This window comes from Tuber melanosporum (assembly GCF_000151645.1).
Source record: "Tuber melanosporum whole genome shotgun sequence assembly, scaffold_78, strain Mel28".
NCBI lineage: Eukaryota > Fungi > Ascomycota > Pezizomycetes > Pezizales > Tuberaceae > Tuber > Tuber melanosporum.
In genome coordinates this window covers 191,188-209,635 of record NW_003299126.1, presented here as the reverse complement: position 1 = coordinate 209,635, position 18,448 = coordinate 191,188, and the positions used below count along the sequence as shown (strand labels likewise).

Sequence of the window (18,448 nt, the reverse complement as noted above, 5' to 3'; positions counted from 1 at the left end):
CCCCCTGTTTAGATTTTTGGTGAATATGCGCAAATAGTAAGAGCATGACTCGCCGCCAAGGTCGCATATCCTTTCAAGAAAAAACACAGAATTGGGTAGCGTGTCCAGACCCTCCCCAGTGGTTGGTAAACCGAGTTTGATCCCTCAATTGTTGGATTACCTAACCTTGGGCGCCCTCCAGAGGGTAGTCCCAGTTTCTTCATTCGACGTTAGCCTCACGGCTGTGTCCCAGCGGTGCTTGTATCGGCAGCTTCCATTGCGCACGACACGTCCTCCATCAACATATCCATTCTCTATCAGGTGTCTCCTTCCGCTTTCGTATTCCCACGCTAATGTTGGAGCCCGTAGCTGCTCGGTATGCTTGCTGTTGTCGTTCTCCGCCGTCACTCTCTGTCATCCTTACCTGTAGCCATTGGAGGGTTATCACCTACAGCCGTCAGAAGAAGGCTATCGTCGCAGGAAAGTACGAGCTTTCGGTAGATGCTACGAGCATGGGACAGAGGTCATCATTATCTGGCATCGTTGTTTGTCGCTGGAAAGCATGGAAGCCATTGAAGGAAACAAGCTGGAATTATCAGATGCGTGAAGGCTAGAAAGCAGTGAGAGTTCTTTGAGAGGGTTTTTCTATTGTTAGCCTGGGAGTCCGGAAGGGAGAGGGAGACATGTGTGGAGGAGGACAGATATATATCTGTAGTGAATGGTGGAAGGACCGGGGAGTGATATTTGGTTTCTTATTTACTACTGTCCTTTAGCCAAGGTCGAAACACAAATCTTCCTTCTTCACCTAAAGGTTGTTGTGCGATCACTGTATCTTATGTCCACTGCTACTGTTCTATCGTTACCCATATCGGCACCATATTTTGTTGCTCAAGCCATTGAATGTGTCCCGCAGCTTCGTAATGCCTTCAGAAAGATCCTCAATAACTGTTATTTAGACTCATATCTTGCTTCACCGTGCTCTGACTCTCCCTGCCTTTTAATCTCCCAGGAGCGCAATACTAAACAGCAGGCTCTGCTGCATTAGGTTTTACCTCCATGAAAGCCTCATCGCCACCCCATGTCTGCTAATTAGAGTTCATAGACCAGTGAGGTATTTTCCTTAGTGAACCAGGTTTCATAGGTCTATACTCAGCCGCATATTCGCTTAAGCCCACATTGTGAATGTGTGCTACAGGAACGTGAGGATGCGCAATCCATTCCAGCATTACCAAGTAGATCAAACAATGGCTTCCTGCCCGTCTCCCAAATCCTGGAATGATGCCCCCCGGGATACTCCCCAAGCTGCTGACGGGGGACAGAGCATACTACTGGAACCTGCGACCTGGATAGAGAGTAGCCTATTAGAGTACCTGGAGTAATTGGTCCACACCCTGGATATCCTGAGGTACCATATTAGGCTCCAGGAGAGACTGCTAGACCCAGATATTCGCTGGATATCAGAGGGGGTAGCATAGCCCATCGCTCAGCTGTTGGGGGAGTTTGGCTACTAACAGAGGGGGTTACCAAAGGTCAATACCTGGATAGCCCCATAGCATCACAGAGGGTCACTCGGTCTGTGGAGGGTTTAGGGTGTTGGAATAGTACTTTCCGATATGTACAAGTACAGTCGACATATTTGGATTTGACTCAGTCTTCTGCTTTGGTTAGCCTCAGCTCACAGCTGTCCGAGCTTAACTTGTTTTATTGTTTCTTCATATCATACTGTGGTCAACTCTTTTCTTTTAGTTTCTCCTGTCTTCTACAATCTCTGCTCTAATTTCCTGCTTCTACTGCTCCTGCCTGCCGCTACTTCACTGCATGAATGGCAGGTCTCTGGGCCCGTTCCTGGTTCTATTAAGCAGCTTAATTCTCTTCCTCTCTCACTATAGAAGTTTTAAGTACATGGTTCGATCTCGCCTGACTTTATAACACAGGGTTCGATTATCTGATTTTGGATGATGAGCAGGTGAGGTCCTTTTCCACCAGCTCGTCACACCCTGTATCGGTGTTGACCATATCCTATATCAATGCCCAGCACCTGCCCGGGTATCTGTCAGACACCCCCCCCGTGGGGTCGGTGCAGGTGCCGCGCTTCATATTGATCGAGGCTTCCCAGAAAAATACTTCTACAATCTGGCGCCGCATGGTATCACTGTAGGTTGCTGTATTTTGTGCAATCAGCCCTATCTGATGATTAGGAGGTTGATCAAAACCAAAAGGTTAGGATTCAACAGTTAACCTAAGTGAGGTGATCAAGCCAGGGTATTGGTGACAGTGTGATATCTCCTATTGCATAGTAAGGTATGATACCATCCCGATACTTGTATATTTTACCGATACACACTCAAAGGTTTAAAATGTTATTTAACTAGGAAAGCACAGACTACCCTCATGGATTATATATTGACTTGCTCCCCCACCAGCATACAGCTGGGTGAAGCTATAGAATAGACCACAACCACGTTCCAATCCAGATGACGAGGACAAGAGTGGACATGGCTATTATGGGGGGTACGAGATGCGCGGTGACGATCATGACAACCAAGCTAACGGCATCCGCCGGAACAAAATCTGCATCAGTCGGGGTACCGCGGTAGTTGGGGCAAGCATAGATGTTGGTGTGGGCATCAGTGACTCGTAATATGACACGTCTGCACAAAGCCAGTGATATGGAATGGCGGTACGAAGCCCTGATTAGGAATCTAATAGCTATATATAAACAACTTCCTCCTCCGCAGGTTCCTTCATCTGTTCAAATCCCTGGTCAGATCGGCTGCCAACCTAATGCAAGAAATCCCCTGTTTGTACTCAATTTTATACAAGTTGAAAAGCCATTTTCCATTGTTCCATGCCGCAAAAGGATATATAAAACACAGAAGGAGATAACCCATCCCATTGGCACCAGAGCCAAAAGGAAAACTTAGCCAGGAAAAGAAAGGAAAGAAAATGGAAAAAGATACCAGAAGGCAAAAGGAAACGGAGAAAACATCCCTATTTTGCTGTCGCTCCCCTGTAGCTATAATCCTCATCCGTAGCAATGGACATACTTAACACCGGGGAGATTCTTCTATTCTCGCCCATTGGCACTAATCTGTGTCCTCCGATTCCATTATCGGTATAGGCACTTCCTTCGCCGCCCCGGGGGATAGGGTTGTTGGGGTGAGCATCGTAACTAGTATTGTAGCTGGTCATACTTCCACTATGTTAGTAATGGGAGGAGAATCAGTTGTCACCGTCGTCCTCATCTAGGCCTTTATTAATGAGGGCATATTCGTCGTCAGAACTAAAGGCGTCCTTGGTGGTTTCCTCAATGTTATGTCCTGCCGGGCTAGGTCCCCGAACGGGGAGACGCTGTGTTGGCAGAAATACCAATCGGCATAACCTGCGACAGTAGTAGTTCTAAACCAGAAAAGCCTGCATTAAGTTAATGAGGAAAAAATGGAACTGTGGAATGAACGGTGTGCAGGGTGAGAGGGAGGTGTTTACCACGAAATCTTACCGAGTCCGACGGCTGCTTGGTTTATCTTACATGCTTTGGGGTCCCCATCAGTTCCCGCGGGAAATGATGCAAATCCACCTCCGTCTTGATCGTACACTTTTCGTCCTTCTCTTTCCCCTCTCCATCAGGGATCCCGCCATTAGTGTGGCCAGCGATAGAAGGCCGCGAACCAGACAATCTATGTCCAATCAGTTTCCCCTTGAGCGTAAGAAGCGAGGAAATAAGTGCCAGCAAACACACCGTAATATAGTATTGACCCCAATAACCCAGTACGGGTGCGCAAACATTTTTGTCCTCTGACACCGGGGTCAGGTATACCAGCACCGGAACTTCAAACCAATACTACCACCGGTAAACGTCATCATCAGTTTTCAGGGCAGTCTGCGGGAGTGTAGATGGATGGACGGATACAAACTGAGGACGGAAAAACTCACCATTGCGAACATGGATTATTATCGCACTACTCGCTGGACCCTTCGCCGACATGTGCTATAACCACCCCCATTATTACCGCGCTCCATAATGCCTGGGTGATGTGCCGTATTCACCATGATGCTCAAGTATTATTTCGTTCCCTTTGGCTTAGCGACCACCATGTGTCGATCAAACGCTTTCTTAAACTGTTCGTACACCTGCAGGGTGTCATTGGCCTCTTGCATTAGCTCCACCACTGCTGTCGCTTGTACTGATTCCTGGCTCTCCTTGTCGCGGGCCCCCGGGGACTCTGACCCGAGACTTTCTGAGGATAGCAAATACCAAGGGGGAGGGGGTACGGCAAGGCAAGTGTACTGTTTGTGCCGAAAAAAAAAATTGGGTGGGGGAAAGAAATAGGGGGTGATACCAATGAGACAGAGCTGTGACATGACAGCTAAACGAGGAAAGATAAAAGCAAATTAAAAAGAAATATAAATATATATATTATGAAAATGAAAATAAGTACAAAATAATCATAAAAAATTAACATAATTGTAGTATTATATAAGGATTAACTTCTATCGAGTTCAAGAGTTATTTTTGTTAAGATTCTATTATTTTATATATTATATAGGTTTAAGATAAATGTATTGTAACACTAACTACAATGTCTATAGTTACATCATTATAACTTCTGTTATTAAAATATAAAAGAGGTGACACGTGTCAAGAAAATAATAAATTCAAATAATAATAATAAATATTCCAGTGTATTTGCGATGAGGGTATATCCAGATTTGATTCTTCCAAAAAATCTTTCCTTACGATAAAATCTATCCTTTTCAGAAATATTTCTTATTCTTTAACTTTTTTCTAAAATGTTGACCAGACCTTGTGTTGCTGCAAGCTGTGAATGAGAAGATTTTCTTACCCCAAAGTCTGGGAATCTCAGAAAGTGTGGAGCTACAGACTGCAGTCATCCACTTGGAGCCCATCAAAGTATGAAACCAGCAGTTAGTAGCAGTTACAAGCATATTCCTTTTGTTGTGAAATAACAGATTATTGCTTTAGATGATGAGGAAGATCACGATCCGTAAACACCAGATCCAGAGTCAAACAGATCAACTAGTCGAAGCTTAATCATTATTTCAAATCAATCCTTACACACCAAACAAGTCAAACCATCAATCTCCTTCGGTACTGAGGTTAATCTTGCTTGTCAAAAGGCTAAAGCAGAAGCCTTACTTGCACACCGTACAGCACTAGTTAGCTGTTACGAACTTCAAATGATCACAAGTCTGAATACTACTCCTCAAATAACATTTTTGAACTCTTCAAAGCCACTTCAAATTAAGACAAATATTTGGACACGACAGGATAGAAATTATATGGTGAAGGAGAATCATCTGCAATGGTGGGACATTTACTTGGAGGATAACTGTATGAGTTACAATAACTGGTTTATTGAACATATTCAAAACCACACTGGATGGCAGGAACACAAGGGAGGGATTGAGATAAAGCTAGATTTTGGAAAAAGAAGACCAATTCTGATTGGAGAAACAGAGTTGAAAGAAGATCCAACAACAATTCCAGCACCAAAGTGTGGAGGCACTTGGCGTGGCTTATTGCAAAATATTCCAGAATTTCTTGATAAGCTATTAGTTGAAGAGGGACGACGCGGATCCAGTAAAAGAAAGACAATAGTCAATTCTTCAAACAATATTTGATGTCTCTCAATTGTTGTACCGACAACAGCAATTCAGTAAAACGAAGATGAGTTAGATTCTGGGAGGAGTCCAAAGAAGCCAATACTACAAGTGGTCATCAAGCAACAACGTGGAAGGGTTAAAGTCGAAACTGGAATATCCTTGCAGCATGCCAACTTATTTGTCCAACCTTTTGAGCCAATCACAACTCCATCAATCCAAAAGCCCGAAAATCCTACGTTAATTCAGTTTTTGATAAAAATAATTCTACTGATATTATCACTATGGCTATGCCTTCCAAACAACATAAATTCTTGTCAGTCTATCGAACTACTAGCTTATCAATATACACAACACCTTCCCCCAATATTACTATCAACAATGCGAAAGGTCTAAGAAAGTGTACAACTAGTATTCTCTCACCAGAGAGAGTTACATTACGTCGGAATTCTCCAGAAAAGCGTGGGAAGGTAGTAAGCTATCAACAAACATCGTCATCTCAGTTAGGAGTATCGGGGATGAATAGGAGGAGACAAATTGATAGCTCATTTTTTAATAGTATATGTAAGAAACAAAAAGGAAAACAGAAGAGTGAGAAAGAAGGAACTGAGTCTGGTTGGAGCTCAACAACAACAGATTCAAAGTCTGGCTCAGATGTAGAAAAGAAAGAATAATTCAAGTTAGCAGAAGAAATATATAAATAGGTATTTTTTATTCTTCAAAGTTATGTCAATAGTTTTTAACTTGACTTTATTCACTGTTTTCTTGTAGTAGTTATTAGTTTTATCTTTTTCTTTTCTTTGTTTTTCATTATATAAATTGTTATTCAATTTTCCACTCTGTTTGACTAATATTACATATATATATATATAGTTTTTAAATTGTATGATCATGGTGACAAAATTCATTGACCTCACTACTGAAGTCACAATAACTATTACTACATCATAAGATTAAAATGAAGTATTCTAATTCCACTTTGTACAATATAATACTATACATTCTAAACATAATTATCAGTATATTAGCATACATCCCCACTTCTTATATTCTTTCAATCTCTCGACTATGCTTTTAATCAATGTGTTCTAATTACATAGTTTCAGCCTGTCCCATTCCTCGTGCACCGCTTTACACATTTCTGCATGAGTTCTAGGGCAGTGGCATCATGCATTGATGCGCTTCTTAATAATTTGCCACAGATTCTCAATGGACTTGAAATCGGGTAAAGATGTAAATCATTTATGAAGTCAGATTTCTAACTCCTACTTCGCCTCTAACAAGCCCTGTCCAATGTTCCTGATTGGCCAGGCCACTAATAGGTTGCCTTATAGGCCATAGGCCAGGCAAAGGCAGGCTGCTTAGTTAAATGGCCTAGTAATTAGATAGAGAACTACTTGCTTTAAGGGTAACTTGATTCCCTACTCTTTTCTTCAGCTTTTATTTTCTCAACCACAGTGCTGCGCTTTTCCTACTTGTAATTTAATTAACTAATCTAGTATATTTACTAAAGAAATAAACTTCATATATTTTTAGAGTTTGGTGAACGTGAAATATTTAGACTTTACAATTATGGTTGATTTCCCATGGCTAAGGGTTGGCTACTGGATAGGAGACACAAATACAGTACCTGGAAAGCTTGCCTCAGAGCTCAGCCATCTGGGTGGGATTAATGGGTGATAGAGGTCAGGCCTACCTGGCCCATTGTAAATACTAGCCCTACTACTAACTCGACCTCTATAGATGTCTTATAACCAGTTATAGAATTGCTAAATAGAGGAGCAATGATAGTCTGAAGAACTTATTTCAAATTGTTCTTCATATTAATACCCTTCTTCCCTGTACCATGTAGAAAGACTAATTCCAACATCCAATGTTAGATTATTGAATCCTATATACTTACCTATGCTGAGCCACAATTGAAAGCCAATTGAATGCAATCCTTGTAGTAGCACTCAGTTGAAAGTCTAGTAACATAGTCAGAGCCTGAGTGAGAGGTACCAAAAGTTACCTTGTTAGAATAGATGTGTTACCACAACCAACCTTTTGACTTATTACCATATTCAATCAAGAACTCCAGTTAAGCTTTCTGGGTATCGTGATTGATGAAGGGCTTTTTACATACTTTGAAGCAAGAATAACTTTAAGTCTCAAGCACCCATTGAATTATACTTCTGAAAACAGCCAATCCTGCATTCTATCCTAATTTTCACTACTACAGTTTATAGCCCTCCCTACAGTATCTGAGGTTATATATCAAATGGCAACTGCCATACTATGTATCACGAACATGGCTTGGCATGGAAAAGGTTTTCACATGACTCATTTAGGTCATATGATTTATTATGATTTGTTATGTTTCGCCCATGACTCCATTGTGAGCCATGGGACGTGCACCTTGCGAGTATGCCTTGCGGGTATGCCTTGTACATATAATTTATGTTTTGCACATGACCTCGTTATAAGGTCATAGGCTTTGTACATGCGACCACTTGGGATCATATGACTTGTTTATTGTGTTATGATTGGTTTATGAGTTTTTGCACATGACCTCACTACGAGGTCATGGGTTTTGGATATGTGACCACTTTGGTCACCTGATTAGTTTGTTAGGATTTACTTTCACACATGTGACCACTTTAGGTCACATGACTTAGGGCAGGAAGAGTACTATATAAGGAGGCTGGTAGGGCTGAGGAGGATAGACTCTTCACGTTTTATTCTAAGTACTTTTTCTATTTATTACTTCAACCAATATAAATTACCTTTACGATCTTTATCTTTATTGCAATATTTATCGTTATGCCAAGGAAAGCTCTTCACAAAGAAGAATTAGAGAACGCTTACGATAGGCAATCCTGATCAAAGATAATGGTCTTGTACTATCGGTAACGTAGGCAGAGGCCTAGTGCTATCATAAGACTAAGGAAAGAAACAGAAGAAGAAGAGAAGTATAGTTCCCGGTCACCAAGAACTAACTATCTGAAGAGGGATCGTTACATTACAAAGTGTCACCTAGAGCGACGCTAAATGATATATGATGGCTTCCTTCAACCTTGAGAGGGAAGGAGATATCGACATGGACGATCAAAACCTTAATCTAGGGGGATTTAGCAATGTCTTAGATCACATTTCAGTAGAGCCCTCGAGGGCAGCAAGTCCAGTAACCCCAGAGAATGGATCACTTGCCGATAGCTCGCCTACATGAACTGCACGACCAGAAAGGATGTCGGGATCTGCAGTACCTGGGCTACCAGCCCCAGCCGCTCCGGCACTAAGTACCAACATACTTAGAATGACTGAACACTAGTTTCAGACATTTCTCACAGTAACACGAAATACAGGACAAGGAAATATTCAACGACCAAAAGTCAAAGAACCCGATACAAATAAAAAAGCTGAAGATAAGTTGCGAATATTCTTAGCACAATGCAAATGATATTTCTCTGTCAAAGGATATAGAGAACACCATGACGAGATCAAGATTCCCTTTGTGGAATCTCTGTTAAGAGAACTCGTGGGGCAATGGATTATGCCATTCCAAGATGGAAGGAAATAAAGGGACTGGGTCACTTATGCAGAATTCAAGGCGGTCCTATTGAAACAATTTTGGGATCCCAATGCTAAAGAAATGGCAAGACGAAAGTTGGAAAAGCTCTAACAAGGAAAACAGACATTTTCAGCATACTGGAAGGAATGTCGACTATTGGAATACGAAGCGGAATTCAACAACACCACTCTCTATATCAACCTGCTAAGAAACTGTAGTCAAAGACTACGAGAAGCGTAGTGAATCTCTAACTCGCGCTATACAACTTCGGAACGATTTGCAAGATGGGCAATCGATAAGGAAAACAAACTAAACATGGTTCAAAACAACTGAGAAAATACTATATGGCATAGGACGGTCGAGTCATCTAGGAATATGGATGGAATATTCTGACTACAAGCAATGCGAAGCTAGAGCAGATCATTACCACTAGGTGAACCAATGGAATTGGATAAAGCAAGGTCAGGACTAGCTTTGAACCCATCCAAGGAAGAATATGCTAGGTGTAACTGGTATGGGTACTCGGCTATTGGTTTTGTTTTATGTTTTGCTTTAAGTATCGCTTTGATACTTGGTTTTGTTTTATGTTTTTGTTTTAAGTATCGCTTTGATACTTGGTTTGCTTTAAGTATTGTTTGATACTTGGTTTTGTTTTATATTTTGTTTTAAGTATTGCTTAATACTTAATTAGTTTTACCAAAGTGTATCAATTGATACCTTTGATTAGTTTCGTTCATACTAGACAAGAACAGATTTGTGTATTTAAAGACTGCATGATTCGACTATGGAAAAGGCAGATTTCGACAGACAGCATTTCAATATACTTGATTGAATGGTTACTTCTTTGTTCCTCAGTACACCTTGAAAATTTCCTTTAGTTTTTAGCTCTTGCCTCCTTTCTGGTAAAGCAGGCTACCTGCCAACTATTGTATCTTTACCAATAATGTGACTAGCACCTTGCGAATACGTTACATTTTTTTAACCTCAGAAAGCAGTTAAGAACCTGTCTCCGGATTTAGGCCTGATCAACCTATCGATATCTACCTCAGAACACTAGCAGAGTGAAGCGGCAGAATGATGGCACATTTGACTTTGTCTCAAAACCAACATAAAGTCAGTAACAACTAGGAGTAGGAAGCAAATCCCACGGCAAGATCTTACAAGAAAGTAACAAACCCGGCGCTCTGCTAAGGAGCCGGCAGAACCTGCAAACAGGGAAGACACACAACCCCCAGGAGAATTGCCTTCTACACCAGCAAAAATGCCTTTCTTTGAACTGCTGATCGATCCTGAATCCAGTAGCGAATCAGATATGGCTAGTACAGGAGGAGGGACTTCAGGAGGAGGAAAATCTCAGACTCAGCCTGAAGAAGAGGAAGTACCTGCAGCATTTGAACCCTCTAAGTTCAAACTCCACTTCCCAGCAAAGTTTACAGGAGAAGGAAAGGACTTTAAACCTGAAGCTTTTAATCGATGGGCGACTGAACTCAGACACCACCTTCTCCTACAAGGGAAAGAAGTAGAAGACCCTACAACTAGATTATTCATGGGATCATTTTGCGAAGGAAAGGCAACCGATGCATACTGTAACGTGTTCACAAGGTGCTAATCACGTTATCGGTAATAGATACGACAGTTGGCAGGTGGCCTGCTCTTCCAGAGAGGAGGCGAGAGCTGAGAACTAAAAGAGGCTTCGAGGGTGTACTGGGGAACAAAGAAGTAACCGTTCAACCAAGTATATTGAAATACTGTCTGTCGAAGTCTGCCTTTTCTATCGTAGAAACAGGCGGTCTTAAAAAAAATACCCAAATCTGTTCATGTCTAGCATGAACGAAACTGATCAAAGGTATCAATCGATACACTTTGGTAAAACTCTTTAAGTATCAAAGCGATACTTAAAACAAAACATAAAACAAAACCAAGTATCAGACGATACTTAAAACAAACCAAGTATCAAAACGATACTTAAAACAAAACATAAAACAAAACCAAGTATCAGACGATATTTAAAACAAAACATAAAACAAAACTAAGTATCAGACGATACTTAAAATAAACCAAGTATCAAACGATACTTAAAACAAAACATAAAACAAAACCACTAACCGAGTACCCATACCGGTTACATTCCCCAAAACAAAACAACTGTTTAAACAAACAAAACCTAATAATCATCAAAAGCGGATTCCGAGAAACTCATGGCTTCAGTTTCTGCAAGAAATTCTTCATCATAAGTATCACACCAGGGGCAAGAAGAAACCCTAAGGAAACACTTAGACTCGAAGAACTCTAAATCACAGTAGTCACGAATGCCAGATTCGTGCTGTACATCAACCCAAGCATGATCGCAATCAGGACAGTAGTCAATCCAGAGGATTTCGAAATAGTCATCAAGTTGGATAACATCGCGGTTCAACAACAGTCCAACAATCTGTTGTCGCTGCCTCACATTGAGCTCCACATATTTTGACATCGTTATGGTATTCGGATGGTGATTGGTGACTAGATAAAGTTGTCGAGGGCCTGTTCCATAGCTTGATTCTCCTCATCACTGCTTTCGAATTCCGACTCAAAGTATGGTGCCCAAAATCCATCTCTAGCTTCAAGTTCTGTTTGCCATCGCTCAGGTTCTGGCATCGTAGGTGTCCAACACATGGTGATATAATTGATTGTTGGGGGGAGGGATTCATTTGGCATGTTGTCTTTCCACCATCCGTTTACCATATCCATAGCGTGCTCCAGTCCTTCTAATGGTTCCCAACTGTTTTCGCTCGTCAGATATCCTTTCCATTTGACTGGGAACTGATCATTTCCATGCCAAAGGCGGTGGTCTTTGATTTCTTCAACTTCCCATTCATCCTTCTTATCGATGATGATAGGAGCAGGCCGAGAGTGGGTCCTTCCAGGAAACTTGGAGTCGTCATTTGGATGGAATCGCTTGACAGCTGAGGCGTGAAAGACTGCAGTATTGCGGCGGTATATGCGTCCATCTATCTGGACCGTGTAGTTCTCTGTATGCTCGTCAAAGGATATGACTTTGAAGGGTCTGCGCCATCGGGGTTGCAGTTTCTTGCTGCATCCAACATTGGTAATGAACATGTTGCCGTGTACCATGAGCATGGCTCCTGGTGAGATGGGGATATGTTTGCGTCGTCGTTTCTGGGCAGTAGTGGTGCGGCGGAATCGGGCTGCCTTAACAGCTTGGAAGGCATCGTTCCGAATTGCTTGGTGGCGGTTTAGATGGTCGTCAGAAGCAGGGACTGAGGAGTTCTTAAATAGTGTTGTAGGTAGGAGGGGGTATTGAGGGCCAAAGACTGCCTTGTATGGTGACATTCCCAAGGTATCTGAAAGTCCGGCGTTGATATATGCAGCGAGCTCAACAAGGGCTGGTTCCCAGTTAGTTTGTCGTTCATTGATCATATTCCTAATTCCGGTCTTAACCTCGCGAATTTTTCTTTCTGCTTGGCCATTTGTCTCATGATCTCCAGGGGCGGCCATAATGTGGTTTATTCTGAGTGAGGTCAAGGTTTGCTTCCATAATCTGGCAGTAAAGCGGGGATCAGCATCACTGACAATAGATAAGGGGTACCCATGGGGGGTAAACAGGTATCGTTGGAGGTTGTTCCAGGTGTCTTTGGAGGAATCGGTAACCTTCATTGGTATGAGCCACGTGTATCCAGAGAAACGGTCCACAGCTACCAAGATGGTGTCAAATCCAGTGGATTTGTTGAATGGTCCTGCGAAATCGATGGCATATGATTCGAATATTTCACATGGTAGTTGGAGGGTCGGTGCCTTTCCTTCAGGTAGTGGTGTTCGCTCCTTGTTTGCCTGGCAGAGTTCACATTGCTTGACGAAATCACGGAAATCTTTGCGCATCTCTGGCCAGTAAACATATTCAGGAGCATATTGAAGGTTGCGGTCCGCGCTGTGGTGTCCTTTGTTGTGGATTTCGGATATGACATATTCTCTAATTGTCATTCCGTTGAACATATGGCCTTTTGGTATGTATAGGCAATGTTCACCGTAACGGGTGCTGGTAAAAACCATTCCGTTGGATATGTTGTAGGGGGCGAGGTCTCCATGCCTGGAGCTATCCATGGCTTTGAAGTAAATCCGGTCATGGCGATATCCCGCTATCATTTGGCTTCGGAATGAGGAGGTTAATTCTTCTGTGGTCGATCTAACATCTCGTTCATCCTCGATTAGGGATCCCCTTGTTGGTTCGATAGGGGCTTCCTCTTCCTCAAAGGTTTCGTAGAGTTGACGCCGATGCTCTGGAATAGTAGGGGGTATGACCGAGACAATGGTTTCATTGTTGTATACTCGTAAGGGTCCACCATATAGTGGTCGTGAATCGATTATGGGAGGAGAGGATGGCGGGGCTGACTGTGGGGGTTGTAAATAGGATATTGCATCCAGGTAGGCTGCTGCTTGTTCGAGTTCTTCAAGACCTTGGTATCGTGTTGGAACAGGATTAAGGGTATTAGCAGGTTGGATCGATTCATCTTCATTGATTATCTCTTCTGCTCCCTCTACGTTATCGAAGCTGGTGTCTTTGGAATCGTCAGCAGGCATATAGTACGGTCGCTGGTATCTGTTTCCGAACTTAATCTCAGTCTGGTGGAAAGGGCAGGTGTCATGGTAACAGTGGGACCAGTGGAGTCTGCTTTGTTCAACTTCGTGAGGAGGTGTGCTGCGGAGCATGAAATTGTCTTTCCATTCTTCATCAAGGTCCTTTCCTCGTTCTGTTCCGGCAGCACTGTACATGGTGTAAGAGAAAGGATTGGAGGGAGCGGCAGAGCTGGCGGTAGCCATTGATGGTTCTTGTTCATAGGAGGTGTCGTCAGGGCTGTCCTCGCTTTGTCTTGTGTGGTCATGAACAAGTGGAGGGTTTGCGAGGTCTTGATTCTCATATAGGCGGGAGAGAGCATCAGCTAAATAGTTCGTTTTTCCAGGGGTATAGATGATTTTTGCATCGTATTTGCTGATCTCGCCTATCCATCTCGTTCTTCTTCTTCCCGGTATTCTTTCTGTTTTAAGATTAGTGAGAGGTTGGTGGTCGGTGACAATAGTGAAGGTATTGCCCATTAGGATGTGGTTGAAAGTGGCGAGAGCATCAATCACAGCAATGGCTTCCTTGTCTGTTGTTCCATAGTTCATTTGTGAGTTAGTGAACTTCCTGCTGTGTAATGCCGCCGGCCTCGCCGTTTCATGGGAGGCCCCTTGCCCAACCCATGCTCCAACTCCAACATCCGATGCATCAGTAATCAGCCATATTGGTTCTGGTTTACTATAGTCGATAGGTTGAATAACATTGGCGTTTTTAATCAATTCCTTGATGTTGGTAAAGGCTTGGTCATGAGTGTGGGTCCAGACAAATTCTGCATTGCCGGTGAGGTCTGTGAGCGGCGCTGTCACAGTGGCATGGTGTGGTAGGAACTGGGCAATATAGTTGACTAGTCCTAGGAATCGCAGGAGTTCCTTTTGATTCCGGGGTGTCGACCATTCTGTTAAACCGGCTATTTTTCCTGGGGCTGCATGTATTCTTTCATCATCTATGACATGTCCTAGAATATCGAGTTTGTTGGCAAACAGGATTGATTTGTTTCTGCTAGCGTAGAATTTAGCTTCCCTAAGTTTGGTACAAACCCAACCTATATGGTAGGCGTGTTCTGCTGCGGTGTTTGAGAAGATGAGAATATCATCAATGTAGACCCAAACAAAATGGTGGAGGTATTCGCTTCGGTGGTTTTCCATAATTCGCATAAAGGTGGCGGGCGCATTCATATCACCTTGTAACATAACTCGGCTAATGAAACTTCCGAAGGGTGTTTTGAAACTGTTGTAACGTTCACTTTCTGGATCTAACCTTGTTTGGAAGTAGGCATCGCTTAGGTCAATCTTACTTCGGAATCTAGCCCGTCCAACTGCATTTAGGATCTGGGTTTGGTTTGGGATAGCGGAGCTGTCTGTAACCGTGTTTTCGTTCCGTAGCTTGAGATCAACCAAGGGGCGAATTCTTTTGCCATCTGCTTTGGGTTGAACGAACATAGGAGCGGCACCTGGGGCTTCTACCCCGTAGATGACTCCTCTTCTTTGTTGTTGGTTGATCCAATCACAAAGTGGGCTTTTGTATGCATCAGGAATAGAGTAGGTGGGTTGGTTTTTTAGATTAGAGGGGTCTCGGAGGCGGATGTGGTGATTCACCTCTCTCATAGGCGGTAGTTCTTCGGGTATTTGATCAGGAAAAACATCAGAGTACTCATCCAATCGTTGTAGGGCAGTTGTTTCACAGACTGCAGCTCGGTATTCTCCGCTTGTTGGCTTGCATGAGACTCTGACCTTCTGATCTGGGAAATCAATAGTTGATTCCCCACACCTGATTATAGCTTTGTGGCAGTTCAGGAATGGCATGCCTATTAGGGCATCGTATTTGGCTAAATTTCCAACCAGCATTTCCTGGGGGGATAGGACTGCAGAACCAAGTCGAATGGTCGCACTACAGGTTTTATGGCTTGTGGATCGTGATCCTTTTACTGCCATATTGACTGGTATGGGTTGGTTAAGGTCTCGAGTGTGGAGTCCATGGACAGAAACAAAGGCATTACTGATCATATCTCTTCCGATCGCACCAGTGTCGAATAGGACTCGAACCCTTTTGCCATTGATCAGGATGGTACCTTCTAGAGCGGTGTGTACTTTAAATGTAGCCGGAGGTCGAACACTATTGCATTCCACAGCGATATATCCTATATGGATCTCTTCCTATTCACTGGGTTCGGCATTATTGCTTTCAACATTGTTGGCCGACGCTTCTTGCTTAATTGCCTTTCCTTTTCCTTTCTTCGTAGGACAGTTCTTTGCCATGTGCCCTGTTTTTCCACATTCAAAACATTCTCCTTTTTGCCGTCTCAACTCTTTGGAGGATTTTGTTTTCTTCTTGAAAACCCGTGGGGTATCGTCTTCAGAGTTGCTGGAGGCTTTGTGTCTTGGCTGGCTGCTCCTACTAGAGGATGTCTGTGTTTTGTAGGCCTTGGTCTCATGGAGAATGGCGTTCTTTCGTTCTGCTCTTGCAATTATTATTGCAATATCATCGCCATCTTCCTCGAGTGGTTCTACGTCTCGCCGGAGGGTAGGGTGCATGGTGTCGTAGAATCGTCGCTTCAGGATGTATTTGGAGATACTTCCTCTCTCCATTCAGTCCTTATACATTATTAGGTCCGTAGCCACATCAGTGATGCGCTTGACATGCGTTCCGTTAACTTGCTGGAGCTGGTTGACTTTGTTGTATAGGAGGTCGTTGGTTATAGAGGATTGGAATCATCCTTTCAGGTAATCGAGAACTGTAGATCCTCTTAATCTTACATTCCCGCCGAAATCCTTATAGCATTGGTGGTATGCGTCGGTTGCCTTTCCTTCACAGAATGATCCAATGATAAGTCCGGTTGTAGGGTCTTCCACATCTTTTCCTTGTAAGAGTAGGAAGTGTGAGAGTTCTGTGGCCCATTGTTCAAAGGCTTCAGGTTTGAGATCTTTCCCTTCGACTGTGAACTTCGCTTGGAGGTGAAGTTTAAACTTAGTGGGTTCAAATGCTGCGGGTACCTCCTCTTCTTCAGGCCTTGCCCGAGATTTTCCTCCTCCAGAAGGCCCTCCTCCTGTGCTAGCCATATCTGATTCGCTACTAGATTCGGGGTCGTTTGGAGGTTCAAAGGAAGGCTTCTTTGCTGGAGTAGAAGGGAATTCTCCTGGAGGTTGTGTATCTTCCCTGTTTGCAGGATCGCCCGGCTCTTTAGCAGAGCGCCGGGGTTGTTTCTTCCTTGTAAGGTCTTGCCGTGGGATTTGCTTCCCACTCCTGGTCGTCAAAGACTCCATCTTGGGTTTGAGATGAAGCCGAATGTACTCTGATTCTGCCGCTTCTCTCCGCTAGCGTTCTGAGGTGGATATCGATAGGTTGATCAGGCCTAAATCCGGGGACAGGTTCTTAACCACTTGCTGAGGTTAAAAAAATGTAACGTGTTCACAAGGTGCTAATCACGTTATCGGTAATAGATACGATAGTTGGCAGGTGGCCTGCTCTTCCAGAGAGGAGGCGAGAGCTGAGAACTAAAGGAGGCTTCGAGGGTGTACTGGAGAACAAAGAAGTAACCGTTCAACCAAGTATATTGAAATACTGTCTGTCGAAGTCAGCCTTTTCTATCGTAGAAACAGGCGGTCTTTAAATACACAAATCTGTTCATGTCTAGCATGAACGAAACTGATCAAAGGTATCAATTGATACACTTTGGTAAAACTCTTTAAGTATCAAAGCGATACTTAAAACAAAACATAAAACAAAACCAAGTATCAGACGATACTTAAAACAAACCAAGTATCAAAACGATACTTAAAACAAAACATAAAACAAAACCAAGTATCAGACGATACTTAAAACAAACCAAGTATCAAAACGATACTTAAAACAAAACATAAAACAAATCCAAGTATCAGACGATACTTAAAACAAACCAAGTATCAAAACGATACTTAAAACAAAACATAAAACAAATCCAAGTATCAGACGATACTTAAAACAAACCAAGTATCAAAACGATACTTAAAACAAAACATAAAACAAAACCACTAACCGAGTACCCGTACTGGTTACACCCTCCAAGAACTCTGAAGACGACACCCCACGGATTTTCAAGAGGAAAACAAAATCCTCCAAAGAATCAAGATGACAGAAGAGAGAATGTTTCAAATGCGGAAAGACAGGACATATGGCAAAGAACTGTCCTACAAAGAAAGGAAAAAGAAAGGGGATTAAGCAAGAAGCATCAGCCTATAACATTGAGAGCGATAGTGATGATGTCCAATCTAGCAAATATGAGGAGATTTATATCAGATATATTGATGCGGAATGCAATAGTATCTGACCTCCTACTACATTTAAAGTACACGCCACCCTGGAGGGCACTATTCTGATCAATGGTAAGAAGGCTCAAGTCCTATTCGATACTGACACAATTGCAAGAGACAAGATCAGCAATGCCTTTTTCTCTGTCTATAGACTCCCAACTCGAGATCTTAACCAGCCCATACCAGTCAATATGGCAGTAAAGAGATCACGATCCACAAGCCATAAAACTTGTATCACAACTATCTGACTTGGTTCTGCCATCCTAGCTCCTCAAGAGATGCTCGTTAGAAACCTAGTCAAATACGATGCCCTTATAGGGATGCCATTCTTGAACCGCCACAAAGCTATAATCAGATGTGGGGAATCAACCATTGATTTCCCAGATCAGAAGGTCA

At 42.8% G+C, this 18,448-nt stretch overlaps 1 protein-coding gene; it reads right to left on the bottom strand.

Moving 5' to 3' along the window:
• Nucleotides 1-2,610: 2,610 nt before the first annotated feature.
• Nucleotides 2,611-4,273, bottom strand: GSTUM_00010965001 (uncharacterized protein). XM_052355833.1 has 2 exons: nucleotides 3,913-4,273; nucleotides 2,611-3,820 (listed from the first exon to the last, which is right to left on the bottom strand). Exon 2 carries the CDS (start codon nucleotides 3,006-3,008, stop codon nucleotides 2,724-2,726), a length of 285 nt encoding a protein of 94 aa, XP_052211798.1. The 5' UTR covers nucleotides 3,009-3,820; nucleotides 3,913-4,273; the 3' UTR covers nucleotides 2,611-2,723.
• Between the last annotated feature and the right edge of the window lie 14,175 nt (nucleotides 4,274-18,448).